This window comes from Argentina anserina, chromosome 4 (assembly GCF_933775445.1).
Source record: "Argentina anserina chromosome 4, drPotAnse1.1, whole genome shotgun sequence".
NCBI classification, from domain to species: domain Eukaryota; kingdom Viridiplantae; phylum Streptophyta; class Magnoliopsida; order Rosales; family Rosaceae; genus Argentina; species Argentina anserina.
The window spans coordinates 26765119-26782841 of record NC_065875.1 but is presented as its reverse complement, the minus strand read 5'-3'; the positions used below and the strand labels follow the sequence as shown (position 1 = coordinate 26782841).

General features: G+C 37.6%; 3 protein-coding genes across 4 annotated transcripts; 2 read left to right on the top strand and 1 right to left on the bottom strand.

Annotated features, from left to right (window-relative positions):
* Positions 1-1124: 1124 nt before the first annotated feature.
* On the bottom strand, positions 1125-2520 carry LOC126792935 (two-component response regulator ARR5-like). 2 transcript variants are annotated; one of them, XM_050519458.1, is made up of 4 exons: positions 2213-2520; positions 2033-2100; positions 1774-1922; positions 1125-1659 (listed from the first exon to the last, which is right to left on the bottom strand). In XM_050519458.1, the coding sequence occupies exons 1-4, from the start codon at positions 2367-2369 to the stop codon at positions 1350-1352; spliced, it is 684 nt and encodes a 227-aa protein (XP_050375415.1). In that variant the 5' UTR covers positions 2370-2520; the 3' UTR covers positions 1125-1349. The 2 variants fall into 2 exon arrangements, with proteins under 2 accessions (XP_050375415.1, XP_050375414.1); XM_050519457.1 differs by having other exon boundaries at positions 1128-1659; positions 2021-2100; positions 2213-2518.
* A 3964-nt stretch (positions 2521-6484) lies between these two features.
* Positions 6485-9470, top strand: LOC126792508 (uncharacterized). Its single transcript, XM_050518919.1, is given in 10 exon segments — positions 6485-6625; positions 7691-7804; positions 7913-8031; positions 8104-8144; positions 8177-8316; positions 8545-8632; positions 8748-8795; positions 8798-8855; positions 8953-9124; positions 9273-9470. Coding segments are annotated over 10 exon segments (1008 nt in total). The 5' UTR covers positions 6485-6523; the 3' UTR covers positions 9399-9470.
* A 1418-nt stretch (positions 9471-10888) lies between these two features.
* Positions 10889-14122, top strand: LOC126791104 (uncharacterized). The gene is made up of 7 exons (XM_050517508.1): positions 10889-11349; positions 11688-11828; positions 11917-12282; positions 12776-13018; positions 13219-13311; positions 13455-13655; positions 13750-14122. Exons 1-7 carry the CDS (start codon positions 11050-11052, stop codon positions 13960-13962), a joined length of 1557 nt encoding a protein of 518 aa, XP_050373465.1. The 5' UTR covers positions 10889-11049; the 3' UTR covers positions 13963-14122.
* Positions 14123-17723: the final 3601 nt, after the last annotated feature.

Genomic DNA, 17723 nt, shown 5'->3' with positions numbered 1-17723 from the left:
CTTACCTACCGTATTTTTAATACTGATACGGTATAATGTATCATATACCATGTACCAAATATTTAATATATCAACATATTTAATACGGTTAGTATACAAATTAGTTGGAATGATTTTCTATACCATTGCCACCCCCTTACGCAAATCGCAACCACTATCCACATCTTTTTCTTGATTCACAAATCTAAAGATTTGTAGCAACAACACTTATCTGCACGTTTCCCACTTGTGGGGTACATCCTTAGTTTTCATAAAAGAAGCCAAAAAAAAAAACAATTGCAAAAATGCACGACTAATTAGTAACACGTCCGAGATTTTTAAATACGAAATACTAGTGTTTGTTATTATTAATACTCATAAAACTCTCGTAGTGTTCTCACATAAAATTTCAGTACTCCGAAATACCATAAAATTTATCAGATTAGTTTCGATATATTTTCGGGTACGAATGAGATACACAACAAATGCCCAATTATGAGGTGTGAGGGTGTTTATACACTAGTAGGGCATGCATATGATAGGCATACTACTGTTTAAGGGACAACGAAGAGAGAAGAGTGGAGTTGAGAGGGGCTAGGACCCATGGGCAGCCCCGGACCCCCCCCCCCCCCCCCCCAAAGGGAACGACCACTTCAAACATGTCCAATTCACAATCCCCATTCCAATATTCTTTTTACCAGACAAGATCTTGCAAACATATCTCATCCAACTCAACCAAATCTGCATCCAAATCTCCATAACAACCTGTACATGCTTAGGTTCATTCATCCACCTCTATTTTTGTCCCCCTTCTATACTATTTTTTTTAATTTCCTATTTCCCATAAATCAATTTTAAGATTCTAATAATGTATTAGTTGGCCTAAATAACTTATGTTCAAACCTAATCTTAAAATCCCCACTGGTATTGGGTACCAAACTTTTTGACCCACACATGGAAAAGAAGGCCATAAATCCACTACCCTTTTGTCCTTCCACATAAAATAACCAACAAGATTTGTAAGTTTCCAAAAGTCTATTTACAAAAGCGAAAATTCAAGTCAAGTGCTCCTTGTTTCCAAAAAAGAAGTCAAGTGCTCCTATCTTGAATAGGAAGATCACTGAGGAAACTAAATTAGCACTATTAATTAACGATTATGAATGTAATTAGTAATCAGTAGTATTAATGAGTGTAACTCACAGTCACATATCAACAAAGTGAACAAAGAAACAAAATCAAGGCAAACGGAAAAAAAAACGCAGAAAAAAGAGGTGGTAAATTCAACAAAACCGTTAAAACGGGTAGTTGCGGTTTTCGACCCGAAAAAAAGTGAGTTGCCATGGTATGGGTCGGGCCGGGTCTGGTGATTTCTAATCAGTGTTGGTCATTTTCAGCCGTGTGATTGGGGAATCAAGCGACGTGGGCGACGATGGAGCTGAGAAAGACGACGCGGATGAAAGTGGCGGTGACGGTGACGATAGCTCTGACGTTGGAGATGACGGTAAAATGGACGGTGGAGACGGTGGCTGATCGGAAGGTTCTCTTAGCTTTCTCTTGTTGATACCACTCTCTTCTACTCCTCCGGTAACCACGTCTTTCGTCATGTAATCTTTAAGCCTTTTCACGTCCGATAACTTCACCGGCTTCACTATAAAATCTTCAGCTCCTTCTTCCAAACACCTAAACAAAAATCCAAGTTGAATTCCATATTCAGATAAAATTAACCTAATCACCTCAGGAAAGTTACTTAATCTTCTTCTTCTTTGAAATGAACTAAGAACACAATATATTTACCTATCTATGCGCGCCAAAACGTTCTCCGATGACATAATCACAACCGGAATCTGTTTAAAAGTCGAGGACTCCTTGATTTTCTTGAGCAAGTCGTATCCGGTCATACCAGGCATACAGTAATCGGTGATAATTAGATCCACCTTCAAGCCCTGAAAATCACGTACACACAGTTGAATAGGTCAAAATCATGCTCAAAAATTTCAGAATTAATTAATTAGAATGGTTAGACTTAGTGAGCTAAATTTACATCAAAACCAACCGAGGTGCTCTTCTCCTCGTCCAAACCTAGGAATTGCAAAGCTCTCATACCACTGTCCACAGCGGTCACTGCAATTTCGAAACAAATTGAGATTCAGAAACTTAAAACTTTTTCATAAGCCAAATGTAAAGTAAAAGCAACGTTTTACAGCAATGTAAAATGTGTTTTCACCGGACTTACCTTTGCAAGAAGAAATTCTGAGCAAGCGCTCAATGACCTTGCGATCGACGAGGCTGTCATCGACGGCGAGTACGTGAGCTTTTTCGGATTTGCAGAGATCCAAGCCTTCCAGCTTCTCCGACCTCCTCCGCCACGAAACGACTCCGTTCCTGGCCATATCGGAATAAAATCAGACAAGCGAGGTTGCTGCTTTGTTTCCCTCCTTTAAAGGTCTTGAAGATGAAGGTGAAAGAAGAAGAAGAGGCGAAAGCAACAAGAGAAGCTTGCTGAGCTTCAAAGGGCAACGTTATATACGGTGAGTGATGGAAATGAGGGAATAAGAAATGTAAATAATAAGGTAATGTCTATCTGTCTTCGTCACATTGTGTGTTTGTTTTCCCTCTCTAATATATTAGGTCTCTTTCGCAAAATCAAATCTTTCTCTCTCTAACAAATCTCCATATCTACTTTATTTAATTTCAAGCCTTTAAACGCTGAGATTCTGAAATCCACTTTGTTGCGATCTTCCAGATCAAACAAAGAAAATAAACCCACCCGATATCTCGCGAGTGATCGATATCAGCTGCTAGGGTAATGTTGGCCGAGATTTTGGTCAATGTTGGGGTTTGTGCTAGTCTGAGTGACTGGTCGGAGGTGTTGACCGGCAGTCAACGGCGTCAAATTTGTTATAATTACGCGGGAATTAGGCAGAGGGGGACGACGGAGTTAGGGCACGGGTTCCTAACCGGAGGCAAAAGCCGGTGGCATTTACTGGGCTTTGTTGGTTTGTAATGGAAAGAGTTGGCATCATCTACTGTTATGGGGTATCTCGATCTCTTTTGTTTAAGAATCCTATGATCGAGGGGCAGGGCGCCATGGCCGGCCTTGCCTTCCCCACCGTCTCTCCCATGCACGTGGTGCCTCGTGCTCTGTAAATTTCTTCTTCTTTTACTACTTCTTTCCGGTGAGCTTCCCCCCTTTGTTTTATTTTAGGCAAATTTTTCTTTGATTGTCTCGAATATTATCCACGATTTGGGTAGGAAGGTTTCCTTTTCCGTCGGATTATATTGTGATCGACTGTAAAATTGTTTAATCCCTAGATGGGACATGTCTAGACTTTAGATTTGAGCACCAGAGCCACATGTAATTGTACCGTACTATATTTTTTTTTGTTTTGATTGAGCAAATTACCTTATTTTTTAATAATAAATATAAAAATTATTCTACGCACTGAGGTGCATGTGAAGCGTTTACAGACATTCGTTTAATTATCAACCATGCACATAACATACGTATTTGAGAGGCGTATGAAAAAAGTTGTCGCAATAAGAGAAATCGCAAAAACAAGGTTAATGAAAACGGCGTTCACAAAACTCAATTATTGAGCAGTCGGGCTACGTTAACGGAGATGACAAAACTGTATTGTTACGTGATTTACACTCTATTATAGGATTCAGATCACTGGGTTCTAATTACAAATATCAAGCTCAAGATACAATAGAAAAATTAAACAGCAAGACAGTGGGGGTTACGGTGTGGATGATGAAGGAAACAGATCAATGGGCAAAGGACATGGGAATATATGGACCATGGTGTCAAAAAATAAAGAAATGACGAGCGGCAATTAGAGTGTCAAGACAACGAGACAAGAAAGAGAGTTGAGGAGATTTGGAGTCCCCAAAATAACCTGGGTTTGGGACCCGGGATTTTGGCCTTTTTGATTGCTTGGACTTTTGCTACCAAAATCCAAAAATTCAGACACAGAGGATCAAATCGGGGATATCGTCGTTTGTATTGTCTTCCCGAGAGTGATATCCCATTCCCATATATCCCTCGTAGTCAGTCAAGTCTCTTCAGAATAATAAGAACCACGTATCGCGGATTGGAATGGATTTCACAGCCAAGGTAATGGGAATTGGAATGCGCGGATTACTGGTGACGTGATTCTTTAACAGAGGATTTGATTGTTGCCATGTTTGATTCTCATCTAACGTGCGATGTGATGCAAGATTTTTGCATATAATGTCCAAGCTAGAGTCAAGTGTGCTGCAATGCTTCCTTAGTATGCCCAAACTATAATATGTTACAAAAAGAACGTGATAGATGACTGCGACGTAATCAGTACCTTTGATTTCTTATTGTGGCTTGGAGCATTATACAATAACGAGAGACTCAGCATTCATTTATAACATCATTCACTTAGCTCTACATGGTAAAAATGAAGGGTGAACAAAGAGTGTGTTAATAACATCATTCACAATGAAATAACGGTGATGATCGGTAAGCTTCCCAACACATAATATCAAAGTTCATTTATATATTTAATCACATATAAAAAGACTATACGATTGTGACGAGTGAACGTTAGTCAAATTCACTCGCATATTCTATAAAGCTAAAACTTCGATCAACTTATTCTTGATTCGGCTTCCATTAGTAAGTTGTATACACAAGTGATTGAATCTCCGGTTACCACAACTGAATTCTCAGCTCTCGACTTGTTTAGCCTCAAAAGAGATGTTGTTTTCAAGTGCTGGTCGAGTTAGAGCATTTCTCGTATACATTTTGATGAACTTTGACTGAAAACATGCTCACTTGGAAGAGATACATGCACTTACACCCACCTCATGACCTGATTTATTAAGGTTTGAAGTACTTCAGATACTTAAACTAAGCAATTAGTCATACTCATGAATACACATAAAAAGGTCTGAACTCTGAAGTATACGCATCGAATTGAAGAGGGGGTATTAAGTATTGGTTGACTTTGTAATCATGAAAAGCATACACCTAAAACAAACTCTTTTATTTTTTGGCAAATGAGATCCGATTAAAATACGGGGGGGGGGGGGGGATGGGATTTCACCTCGGTCAAATAGAATCTCAATTCCGGGCATCAATTAGGGTCCACTAATTCATATTGCTCCGACACCTTTACATGATTATCAAAAGACCATCGATAATGTGGGGTTTCCTCCGATACTCTTACCAGATACCACTGATCGATTCATTTTCACTTGAATTCTGAATGCATCATAATCCTTCGTTTGTTTATGGTAAAGTGCAATTTATAGAATCATTCGTATAGTCGTTTTTTGATGATAAAGCGTAATTCATACAGTCATTCTATCATTCTATATGAGTTTTCTGTTTATGGTAAATGACTCATTTTACTATATAAGGAGAGATAGTCATTCGACACCTACCATTGATTTCAATAATGGTCACTACGGGACATCAACAATCATGAGATTTTTTTTCAATGATAAAAGAAAGTTACATTTACATTTAGAGTATGTGGCTATGTTTGATGAATGTTATTGAAAGCAGAGTGATGTAAGAGCTTGTTCATGATCAGAGATAAAACTGTATATATATATATATATATATATATAGATATGTAAAAATACGAAAGACATCATAAAACTACTACTTTGTATCCATGCGTGTGATATGACAGTTAAGAACTATGTTCTTTACATTAGGACTTTGAAGGTTAAAATTAGAAAGCGTATCGCGCGTGAATGATCCTTCTCTTTCTTGGAAGATATGGCATCTTACTTTTTTGTAATAGTGTGTGATTTGGGGCATCTTTTTTCTTGTTGTTTATTGTACTAGCAATAAAATTCATTTGGACTATTTGACTCTCTTTATCAAACAGGTAATGAGAACCTCTTGCATCTTTTCAAACGTACAAGGAGAACCTTAGGTTGGAAGATATGAGTGGGAGAAATTTCAAGTCATGGGGATATTTATATGGGAATATATTTATATATATACACTCTTATCAAGATTAGGAGATTAGGACAAGGAATCCATTCACTCAAATGGTGTTTAAGGAATAAGGTGATGCAGTGATGAACTGTTGAGCTTTATAATATTAATATAAACAGCCAACACCATCTTGAAGATTAGTACTTTGTAGTTAAATTACAAATCGATCAACTTAATATAGATTACATATTTATGTATTATTGACTATAAATTAAGACGCGAAACTCACCACCGTTCCTATTCATGCAAAACTTGGCGTAGTTCGTAGCGTTACTAAAGTAATACATGGAAGTAAAATTCCTTGCAATGTGGAAAATTGTTTTTACTAAGAATTTGTTGTCAATAACAAAGTTTCATGCATCCAAATTATCTCCTTTTGGAAAGGAGTAAAACTTTGATGATGAAAAAAATTGAAAGGGGGGAATGGAAGTTGAATGGGCTTCAACCTCATACACATGCGGGCCTAGACTCTGGTTAGGCCCATAACTGTTCATCTGTATAAATGCGTCCGAGTTCAAAACTGAAGAGAGCGAGAGGAAAGAAAGCAAACTGAGAACGATGGAGTGTGCCGGGAAGGGACTAGGCACCCGGTGCGGTGGGCCACCAGCACGGCGCTGTGGCCGTTGTGAGGCCGTTTCTTTTTGCTCTGTATCTGATCAGGTGCAGCTTCTATTTCCTATTGCTACTTATTGATCTGTTTCAATTAGTAAACGAATTGTAATGCTGCAAATTGTCGTGGTAATTTCAGCAAAGGTTGTATCTTTTAGTGATTTGAAAAATTGGGTTAGTCTTAATTTGATTGGATATGGTGTCTGTAATAGTGAGAGGGAGAAAATTGTTCATTTTTAATGTGATAGTTTGATATCAGTGAAGAGAAGGAAATTTCTGACATTGGGTTTATGAGGGTTTTAATGTAAGTACATATTTCATCTTACTACAGTTGGTATGTGTATGTTTCTCTTGCGGCACAAGTCTAAGCTATGATGCACCAGTACGGGTACGGGATACGGATACGGGTACAGCATGATACGCGGATACGTTTTTTTCTAGTATGTAGCGTTTTGGATACGTTTTGTAAAATAATATTTAATATATATATATATATAGAGAGAATTTCTAAAATTTGATAAAAAATAAGCAATTAAAAATTTATAACACCTAAATCCCATCAATTCTACAGTAAACATAACTACATAAGTCCATGAATTAACTACTTAATAAGTTCAAGCAAAATAAAAAATAAGAAGTACTAAACATGATATATAGAATGTGATGTCTTCCTCTCTTCAATCATCTTCATCCTCATTGTCAAATATTACACCCTCCAAGTCCAGAGAGAGAGAGAGAGAGAGAGTATGAGGGTGAAGGAAGTAGAAAGAATAGGTTTTATCAACTTTTAAATGAGATTTTAACCTTGAACGTATCCAAATTGTATCCGGACCGTATCCGATGAGTTGACTGTGCACTACATAGTTAGGATACGTTTTTTCATCCATAGATACGTATATATGGCGTATCCAGACCGTACCCATATCCGGTACGGGTACGATACGGACATACCTATATTTTGCCGTATCCATGCTTTATAGAGTCTAAGGCTTCCTAATCTTACTCAGGTTTTCAGTGTTTTCCCAATATTGCATACAAGGAGACGTATTGATTAATTAGTTGGGATGTTTTTTGTCTTGAACGAAGTTAGTTTCTGACTTGCTGATTTCATCGTAGATTTTGCATTGGCATGAGCATAAAGAAGAGTGTGAAAGGTTAGAAGAACAAATGGAGCAGATAGATGTCCTAAACGAGTTTCCTTTCACTTTTTCTGAAGAAGCTACAGTTCAGGTAATCGCTAATTGTCTCAGTAATAAAGGACATTGAAAGGTGGTGTTCTTTTAGCCTCTTTCTACTTGTTACCAAAGGTGATGTTTCATTTGGGGATGATCAAGTTAGGTTTGTGAAAAGCAGGAGACAAGGTGTTCATTCTTGAGAAAAAGAGGCCTCCATCAAACCGGATTGTGGTTGTACGAGTGTTGTTGTGGAGAATCGGTTATGTCCTTCAATTGTTCGAGGTTTCCTTTTCATTTTAGTGGGATTTTCACGTTGGTTCTAATTCTGGTCATATATGCCTTTCCAAATATCAGGTTAATTAATGCTTGGGATCTCTCAAACACCTTCTGCCCATGTAATGGTATTATCTTGTGCATTTGTCTCGTTGTGATGGATTAAAAGTTGATACTGGAAACATATATGCAGAACCTGTATCCATGATTTCAAAGCAGCTAACCAGTGGGAAGGAGTACTATGACTGGAGATCTATCCCACTGCATTCACCTGTTGCTTTACTTCTTCACTGGGTATATATCTGCCTCAAACTGTAAATTGGTAGAAAATCAGAAATTAAGCTTTAGATGGCCGATATTGGCGATATACAATATTACAGAATGCTGCTAAGCAAAGAAATTTAAATCACTTGCAGAATGGGATGCAAATCCATGTCTATAATTCAAATTCTGTATGATTCTTTTGACATGCCGATATAAATATATGTATCACAAATTCAAATGTCTGCCCCTTTACTGCAGCCCCTTACAATTTATTATGCCACTCAAGTAGCTGGTTCAGGAAGCTGGACTTCTGGAATCAATGGCACATTGCACGTACACTATCTTGGTACGTACTGTGATGCCTAAAACAGTACAGCCATGTTATCTGGTTTGATATTAATTGTCGATTATCATAGTCATATTCCCTTGAAATTCAGTGTTATATGATCTGAACTCTGCAGGACCTGAGAAGGAGCTTCTTCAGCTTTCTGTCTTTTAAGAGCTGTATGCACTTTCCCTAATATGGATGTGCGCATAGAGCTTATTGGACCATCAATTCCAGAAGATAGGTAGGTTGTACACTCTGAATGGATTTTCAAGCGACTCCTTCATTTCTTTTGGACTGATATTTACCTAAGCATGTTAATTCCTCGTGTTCTTCTGAGCATATAATAGGGATGGTGAAATAATCAAGCTATGGAATTATGGCCATGGCCTCGAAATATATTGTGTTTGTAAATCTTTAACTGAGAGTGGTGTTCATACTAATAAAACTTCAGCTGTTACTTTGCAACTTTGGAGGGGACTTTATCATGAACGTTACGGAGATATAGATAAGGTTGGGTACTTTCTTTCTCTTCTTACAACACGACAACACGTTAATGCAAAAGGATCATATAGTTTCTCGATTAAGTTGTGTATCTATCAGCTGCTATAAGGTGCATTTAAATTATTTATTTTTCTTATAATTAGTCTTATGTGGGCAGGATGTATTACCTCATATAGTAATTGCTCCAAATGCCGGTATTGCTGCGTATTCAAGCTGGTTACCAACGATTGTATGTTCTTTATATCAAATCTCTCTGTTTCTCTCTTATTTTTTGTGTGGGTGAAATTTCGATAAATATGTTAGTCAATTTTGTTATAATATATTGTTTTCCCTTCTTAGTTCCCTGGTTGCTTGAATGAATTGTTTCAGGAGCTACATAATGGGTCTTACTCCTTAAATACATATTTTGACGGTATAAGATAATTTTACTGATTAGAAAAAAAAAATGCACCTACATAATTAGTCTTACTCCTTAAATACAATAAAAGTATAAACTAACTAAATTTGACTCTATGGTTCGATAAATTTTCAAGATCCTCAATCACTAACGCATTATCAATAGAATTGGCGTACTAATTCTCAATATAAAGAACCATGCAATCATCAAAACAATTTATCTTCCATCTTACTTATGAGTATATTCTTAATGATATTCATGTCTGAAAATGCAATTTCAAGGGTTGCCTTAGACATTGGAATAGTCAAAACTAGACAAAATTAATCTGTAAATTATGCGATAAAATTTGGACTTTCTTGTTTGAATCAAGATGTGGCATAACTCAGCAATGGATTCTAACTTCTTGATTGCCAATTCTTTTGGGAGCTAAGAATTAAGTAGACAATCAAGACAAAGAGAATGGAGAAGTGGAGAACCTCGAAGGAGACAAGGAGCTCGAACTTAGTCGCATACCCCTTTTCTTTATGTTTTTTTTGTTGGCAAAAGAATTGCTAATATTAAATATTTTGACCAGTTTTGGGCTATTTTGACTTTTGGTGGGCTCGAGTTGTATTTGAAGGTGGACTTTTTTTTTTGCTCCAAGAATTTATGAGGGATTTGAGTCCCCCCAAGCTCTATACTGGATCCGCACCTGTGCGCGGGGTGGAATTACATTTAGGTAAGGAGTGCACCCTTGACAAGTTGCAGACCGTCCATGACGCCCTTCGCAATGTGGATATAGAACACTACAAGGAATATGAAACGGACGAGGAGTTGCAGGTGTTTGATGACTATGAAGAGGAGAATTTTGTGTACTTCAATGGTAGAGTTGAAAGGGGCGAGGATATGCAACACTTTGATGATGAATATGAAAATGGACGAGGTTGAATAATGCTCTTCCTTTTCTCTTGTTGATTTCTAGTTGTTTGTTTTTATAACTGAGTAATTGTTAATTTGCTTATTTTCTTGGTTGGGGGTTCATAAACTGGTGTGGTGTTATAGATTAGGTCTGTTAGAAATATTAGAGTCTTGATCGATTTTTGGAGAGTCTGTTCATGAATGATGAATCAATCGTCAGTTCTGGTGATTTTCCAATTAGAACCGAGTTGTCGAAGTAATCAAATGTCCTCAAATGCCAAGTATTATTTGTACGCATGCAATGCATTAGATAATCTCTCTTACTGTTGTCCTTGGCGTGTTACTGAAATTTACACCAACATGAATCCCTTTACGTGAAGCCAACGACGTCGTTTATGGAAATTTAAACGTGGAGCGTAGTCAGCATTTGAACGTAACCAAAGTTAGTCAATCAAACAAAAGCCAACTAAAAATTCCAACATCGGAAATTCCAACGACATGAATCTAGATGATCATCATCACATTCATCGCCCCCTTTAGTTTTTAGCCCCAATTCGATTTTCGCCCAAATCCTAGGGTTAGGGTTTTCTCAGGCAACTTCCAAATTCCCAATCACTAGTTGCCCAGAAAGCCCAATTCAATGTCTCGCACGCCATGGATGCTATTGCTTTTTCTTCTGCTCTCCTCTCTAGGGTTTGGGACAGCTCTCAAGGTGCCCATTAGAATCAAGGACGTGCTTCCGGTGCTGCCACGTCAGATATCTTGGCCGGTGCTCAACAATTTCCACAGTGCCGTGGACTTGTTGCCGTCGTTCATCGGGTCCGTGACGCCCAATAACAACTCGATTCAATGGGAAGGTGCTTGCTTTTCCGGCAACGAGGCCCGGCTTGAGTTCATCGAAGGCGATCGGGATTTGGGTGGCGGCGTTCTTTATCTCAAGGTTCGAAAGTTTTAGCCTTTTGATCTGTTAATTCAGAAAGTTCTTTGCTTTTTTACTGTTTATGGATTCAGATTGTGTTAATTGAATTCGAAGTGTAACTAATTAATTTAAAGCAAGTGGAATTAATTGAGTTGAAGTTCTTGGCTTTAATTACTCTAGGATTATGTTTGGAAGTGAAATTAATTAAAAGCAAGTGAGGTGGATTTAGTTTTGGTAAGTCTTTATATGGTAATTAGATGTGTTCTGTTAAGTATGGAACTAGTATTGACTTTTGGATTTTTGTTGTTGTGCTGTGTATGGTTTTGAGAGTGTTTTCATGAGTTTGTGTTGTTCTACAGACTTCTGATGCACACAGCTGGGCGTGTATGGATCTTTATGTTTTCGCGACGCCGTATCGGATTACATGGGATTACTACTTCTCTGCTCGGGAGCACACTTTGAAGTTTGACTCCTGGGAAGAGCCTGCAGAGTTGGAATATGTAAGTTGAGTTAGTTAGCAATATGTTTGAATAGTAGGGTATGGAAAGTTGTATGGTTGGAGTTGATGTGTGAGTGTGTAATGTGCAGGTAAAGCAGCATGGGGTGTCTGTGTTTCTCATGCCGTCGGGGATGTTGGGGACGATGCTTTCCTTGATTGATGTGTTGCCTCTGTTTTCTAACACTGTTTGGGGTCAAAATGCAAACTTGGCTTTCTTGGAAAAGCACATGGGAGCAACCTTTGAAAAACGTTCTCAGCCTTGGCGTGCAACTATAAATCCTGACGATGTTCATTCTGGTGATTTTCTTGCACTTTCAAAGATCAGGGGTCGATGGGGTGGATTTGAGACATTGGAAAAATGGGTCACGGGAGCATTTGCTGGTCACACAGCAGTGTGCTTGAAGGATGAGAAGGGAAAACTATGGGTTGGTGAATCAGGAAACGAGAACGAAAAGGTATTAAATTAAGGACTCTTTTTTTAAGAATAAAATTAAGGACATTCTGCAGCTATAAAAGTTGAAATGTTACGAAGCAAATAAGAAGGGTAAAATTATGAAGAATATTGTATTATGACTTGTAACTTATAAGATATTCCGTATGCTATAGCAATAGCACTAAATCAGTATGGTAGTGTGGCATCACTGGCATGTGACCAGTTTAAGGAGTTACTGTAGCTGATAAAGGTTAAACATTATAGAATAGCATGTCCAAATGCTGTTCTGTGTTATTTAGAGCTAATCTTTTAGAAGCTGTGCCTTGTGCTTAATGCGCCTATATATTTATCGTCTTTTATGCTCTTTTTCAATTATTAAGAGTACCCTAGTTCCGTGCAATTTCAGCTTTGTGAAACAGTTGCACCTTGTTATGTGCTTTAAATGCAGTAAAACACTAACATTGTTTGGTGTCTAGTTGGTATAGAATCTTGACGTTCCTGCATTACTATTGCAGGGTGAAGAAGTTATAGCAGTGGTTCCATGGGAAGAGTGGTGGGAGTTTCAACTCAAGGATGGTTCAAATCCACAGATAGCCTTACTTCCCTTGCATCCAGAATTGCGTGCAAAATTTAACTCCACTGCAGCATGGGAATATGCTCGGAGCATGTCAGGGAAGCCATATGGTTATCACAACATGATATTTAGCTGGATTGACACCATGGCTGAAAACTATCCCCCACCTCTTGATACTCATTTGGTATGAGTTCACTGGTACAATCATGTCTAAAAGTGTATCTTACAATATTGTCTTCTAGAATTTGTGCCCATGAATTGATGGGAGTATTGATAATATTACTTGTTAAATGAACAAAGCAGCAGCAGCACAGCAATTGATAAGGGTTTAATTGGTTTTGGATGATTGTGCTTTCTGTCCTAACTAGCAGCTCCTGCTTTCAGGTTGTTTCTGTCATGTCTATGTGGACCAGGGTGCAGCCTGTCTATGCTGCTAATATGTGGAATGAGGCTCTAAACAAGCGGCTAGGTACTGAGGTAAGTTTTCTTCTCTTGTGGGCTCAGTATTTTTCAAAAATAAATTTGGCATAATTCCAGTGCCCCTAAATTTTCTAGTCGAATTCAAGTGTACTTCTTCACATCAAACTTATATTTGAATTCTAACCTGTGTATTCTTTTAGGGATTGGACTTGTATGAAATTCTGGCTGAGGTTGAAAATCGGCAGATATCTGTTGATCACTTGCTTACTATTCCAGAACAAGATGAGTGGGTATACAGTGATGGCAAATCTACAACCTGTGTTGCTTTTATTCTTGCAATGTATAAAGAAGCCGGGATTTTCGGTCCTGTTTCGAACTCTATTCAAGTTACTGAATTCACTGTAAGTGATCTAGCACTATCGTAGTATCCTTTCAACTTTTATAAACCGTTCTCTTGACTCCAGTTGACTTGACTGATCAATCTCTCTGCCACAGATTCGTGATGCGTACATGCTGAAGATTTTCGAGAATAATCAGACCCGTTTGCCAAATTGGTGTAACGTAGGGGATGAAAAGCTCCCATTCTGCCAGATCCTTGGTGAATATCGGATGGAACTGCCTGAGTATAACACCATTGAACCATATGCAAACATGAATGAGCACTGCCCCTCCCTACCTCCTACTTATAGTAGACCTAGTCGATGCTAAGGAATTGTAAGTGTATATTGAAAGAATACAGCGCACTGGGCTTTTTTTCTTTGGATCTTTGTAGCAGAATAAATTTATGTACATAGTTGTGGATCAAGTCTAACGTTACTCCCATAGTACAATTGTGGTTATTAGTGAAATTCTCATTGCATTTTACAAACTCAAGGTTCTATGTAACTGTTCCTAGATTTTGTAGAATGACATAGATGATGGGTACATCAGATAGTGTATACTTGCTATTAGAAATAAACCAAACAAGTGCTTCCTACTGGCAAACAAAGTCGTCCAACTTTACTCAAATCATATAAAGGCAGGGTGCAATTACTGCATTACAATCGAAAGCAAGAAATAGGGCTATTGCTTTCTGCTAGTCTTATTATCGTACTTTACTTTGATCCACTGGAGACTCAAATGTGCTCCTATCTTGACTCTGTTCACGCCATTTGATGCTTTTTCTGTAAGTATGCCATAACCTTCTCTCATTCCTTTGATATACTTGGCCTTTGCACTTTCTCTATCAGATTTGTTCTTGACTTCACAAGCATGAACCAGGTTTGAGTTGCTGTTCCAAATTAGTTTCATTGATAGAGTAGGTTCTCCTTAGCAATCAACTGAGATGAAGAATATTGGGAGAGATAAGAGGCTTTATTGGAGAAGAAGTTGCATGTTATGCTTTTTGGTGTCTAGACTATATATATCATAGCTCCAAACTATCTAGACCAAAACAAGACATGTTTAGGTTAATTATTTGGAGGTTGTGGGAAATAGCCTTGTTTCACGACCAGCTTAGTTGTGTGGCTTGTCAACCTGGTAAAACTATAACACGTTCAATTTTCCGAATCAAGAACTTACAACAACAAAACTCAGATTAACAAATCAGGTCATAGTTTCTTTTAAAAACAATAGTTTCTTTTTTTTTTTAAATCTCTGAACAATGAACAGAACTGCTCTTGGGAAATTGCAACGAACGGAAAACTGTGATCAATCAAATCAGTATGCAATATACAACAAAACGTGGTCGTAAAATGAAAGAATCAATACATGTATGTTCAACAAAAAAAATAACAATGATCGAAACTGGCAGCTGCTACTGCTTTCCGGTAGTCTTGTGGTACTTCTCCTTGATCCAATGAAACCCAACATGAGCTCCTGTCTTCACCTTCTTCATCCCACTCGACGCCACGGATTTCGTCTTCCCAAACCCTTCCTCTACCTTCTTGGTATACGTAGCCTTTGTACTTGTCTTGGATTGATCATACTTAGCCGGATACGGGTCAGCTCCGTCGTCCCATTGATCTGCCCACGAAGTCATCTCGTATGAGCTACTTGCTGCCATTGATCGATGAATCAAACGAAACGAAACGAACTTGGAGATGGATGAATATTAATGTGTTTGCAGGTGTAAAAAGCTTTTGATGTTAGAGACGAAGAACTTTGAGTCTATATATAATGTGATGTAGCCGATGAAAGCGTGGCTCTGATATGCCTCGTATTGTATTTTCTAATTGTAAAGCCACACGTTTGTAGAAGACAAAGACAGTCAAATTCAAACCAAATGAACCTTCTTTCGACGCAGTTACACAATTTAGAAATTAACTGAGCTTTCGAAGCTTCTCGGAATCTATATGATTCTTGTTGCAGCTGTTACTTGTGGACTTGTGGCTTGTGGAAGGTTCCATTTTGCCTAGCCAACAAGAAAATATAAGACTACACTAAAACTATCAACGTTATACATATTGTGTTTGTGAAACCAAATATGTAAGATGCACGTTCTGACGTTCGTGTTGTATATTCAAAGTTGAATTTTGACCTCAATGTCTTTGGTGGTATGAATGGTATCAAATTTTGTCTAGTGTGGTGGTTTCCATACTCTATCCATTTGTTTGAAGTTAATTAACGATGTTTCAGCAGTTTGATTCCGTTTCTTCAGACTTGTTCATTCTAAACAGTAATCTATCACCTTGTGTTGTTTCCTTATTCAGCTGGGGTTTTCACAATATCACTAGTCCACTGCTGATTGTGACATTGTGTCAAACTACCATGCCTTCTTCTTTTGGATAGACTGGATGGAGAAGGACCACGAGTCCTTGTTCGACTCCAAAAATTCGTACTCTTGTAGCCCTAATCTAATATCCTTGATTCATACCGAAAGATTAAAAGACAATTACATAACACGAAAACTATCGATTGTAGAGGTAGAAGTCCCACTCAATTTCAATTAGAAGTTATCGGTATGTCGTTGCATATGACTTCCATGAACCAATCGACCCTAATTCTTAAACAAACAAAACGTCACTCCAATTGTGCTACCCTTGTTGCTATATAGTGTTAAAGGTGGCAATTGGGCTGAAAAATCCGAGCCCGACATGGGCTCGGCTCGTTAAAAATCAGCTCGGTCCGGCCCGAGCTCGTTAGCACCCCGAGTCCATTAAAATAATGATTGGGCTGGGCCAAGGTATATTAGCCCATGGATCTGGCCCAGTCTGAGTCTGTTTTGAGTCCGACACGTTCCAGGCATAATAAATTCATAGGTCAGCATATTAAATATATAATTTTATGTAATTTATATAAATATTTAAATAATTATAGTAATGAAAATTGAATATTAGACCTTTAAAATCAAAATCTTTTGATTATTTATTATTTCAACTATATTATTTCACAAATATTATCAAATTAATGACAAAAAAGTCATTATTTTAACATACGTAATGTTTTAAAAAATAAGATTATCAAATGTGTTATAATATTTTATTTATTTTTATATTCTAAATTGTTATATAAAATAAATATTTAATTACACAATATTTTTATTTTAATTGTGTCTTAGAATACTAATAAACCGGACCGAGCTTAATATTTAAACAAATGGTCCGGCTCGGCCCGTTTGCCACCACTATAAGCAACAACATTCAACATTCATATCACGAGGAACATTAGATATGCTCTATACATCCAAACAAAACGGGAGTGCTCCTCCAATCGAGCTATTAATTAATGATTCTTTCTTGTTATTGAAAATTTGAATTGCATGTGTGTCATAAGGATAATAACATAGTTCTTATGAATCGAAATTGTATTTATGATACTTGATTATTCCGTTGTAAAAACTAACGGAATTCAATTCGTGAGTTCCAAAACACATCAGCGTTATAATTTCTCAAAATTCGTAAATATTTTGGTGAGGGAACTCGGGAAGGGGCATATCATTAAGGCTTAGAAAACTGTATGTGAATTGCACTCCACAATAAAATCATGGTCTCGAGTTTTTTCTTCATTTCATTTTTGGTAAAAGTTTTGGAGATTACTGTAGTTCCAAAACAAGAGGTGAAAATTTTATACAACACGTACGATTCGGTCATTTCGGTGTGCCTTTCAGCCTCACTTACATTACATAGGCACCTTTAACCTTGTTTGCATGAGTGCGGCATTCCCACTCATTGGTTAAACTTATCATGATGAATTTTGCCAAATGCTGATATAAGCTAATTAACACTGCATTTTATCTAAAATTATCGAGATGTTTTTAAATATCTGACCATATGATGCATTGACACAAATCACACAATATCGCATGAAAAACATTCCGTTCTCAAACCTTTCCTTGAATTTTGCCTGAATCTTTCATCTGACAACGCCTTCAACGGAAAATATTACTTCTTTCGAGTTCTCATATGTCGACGTTCAAATCAATGGGTTTGAAAACTCCATTATATATTTGGTGTTGAATGCCAACGCATTAACCATAAACAAGGAGCATC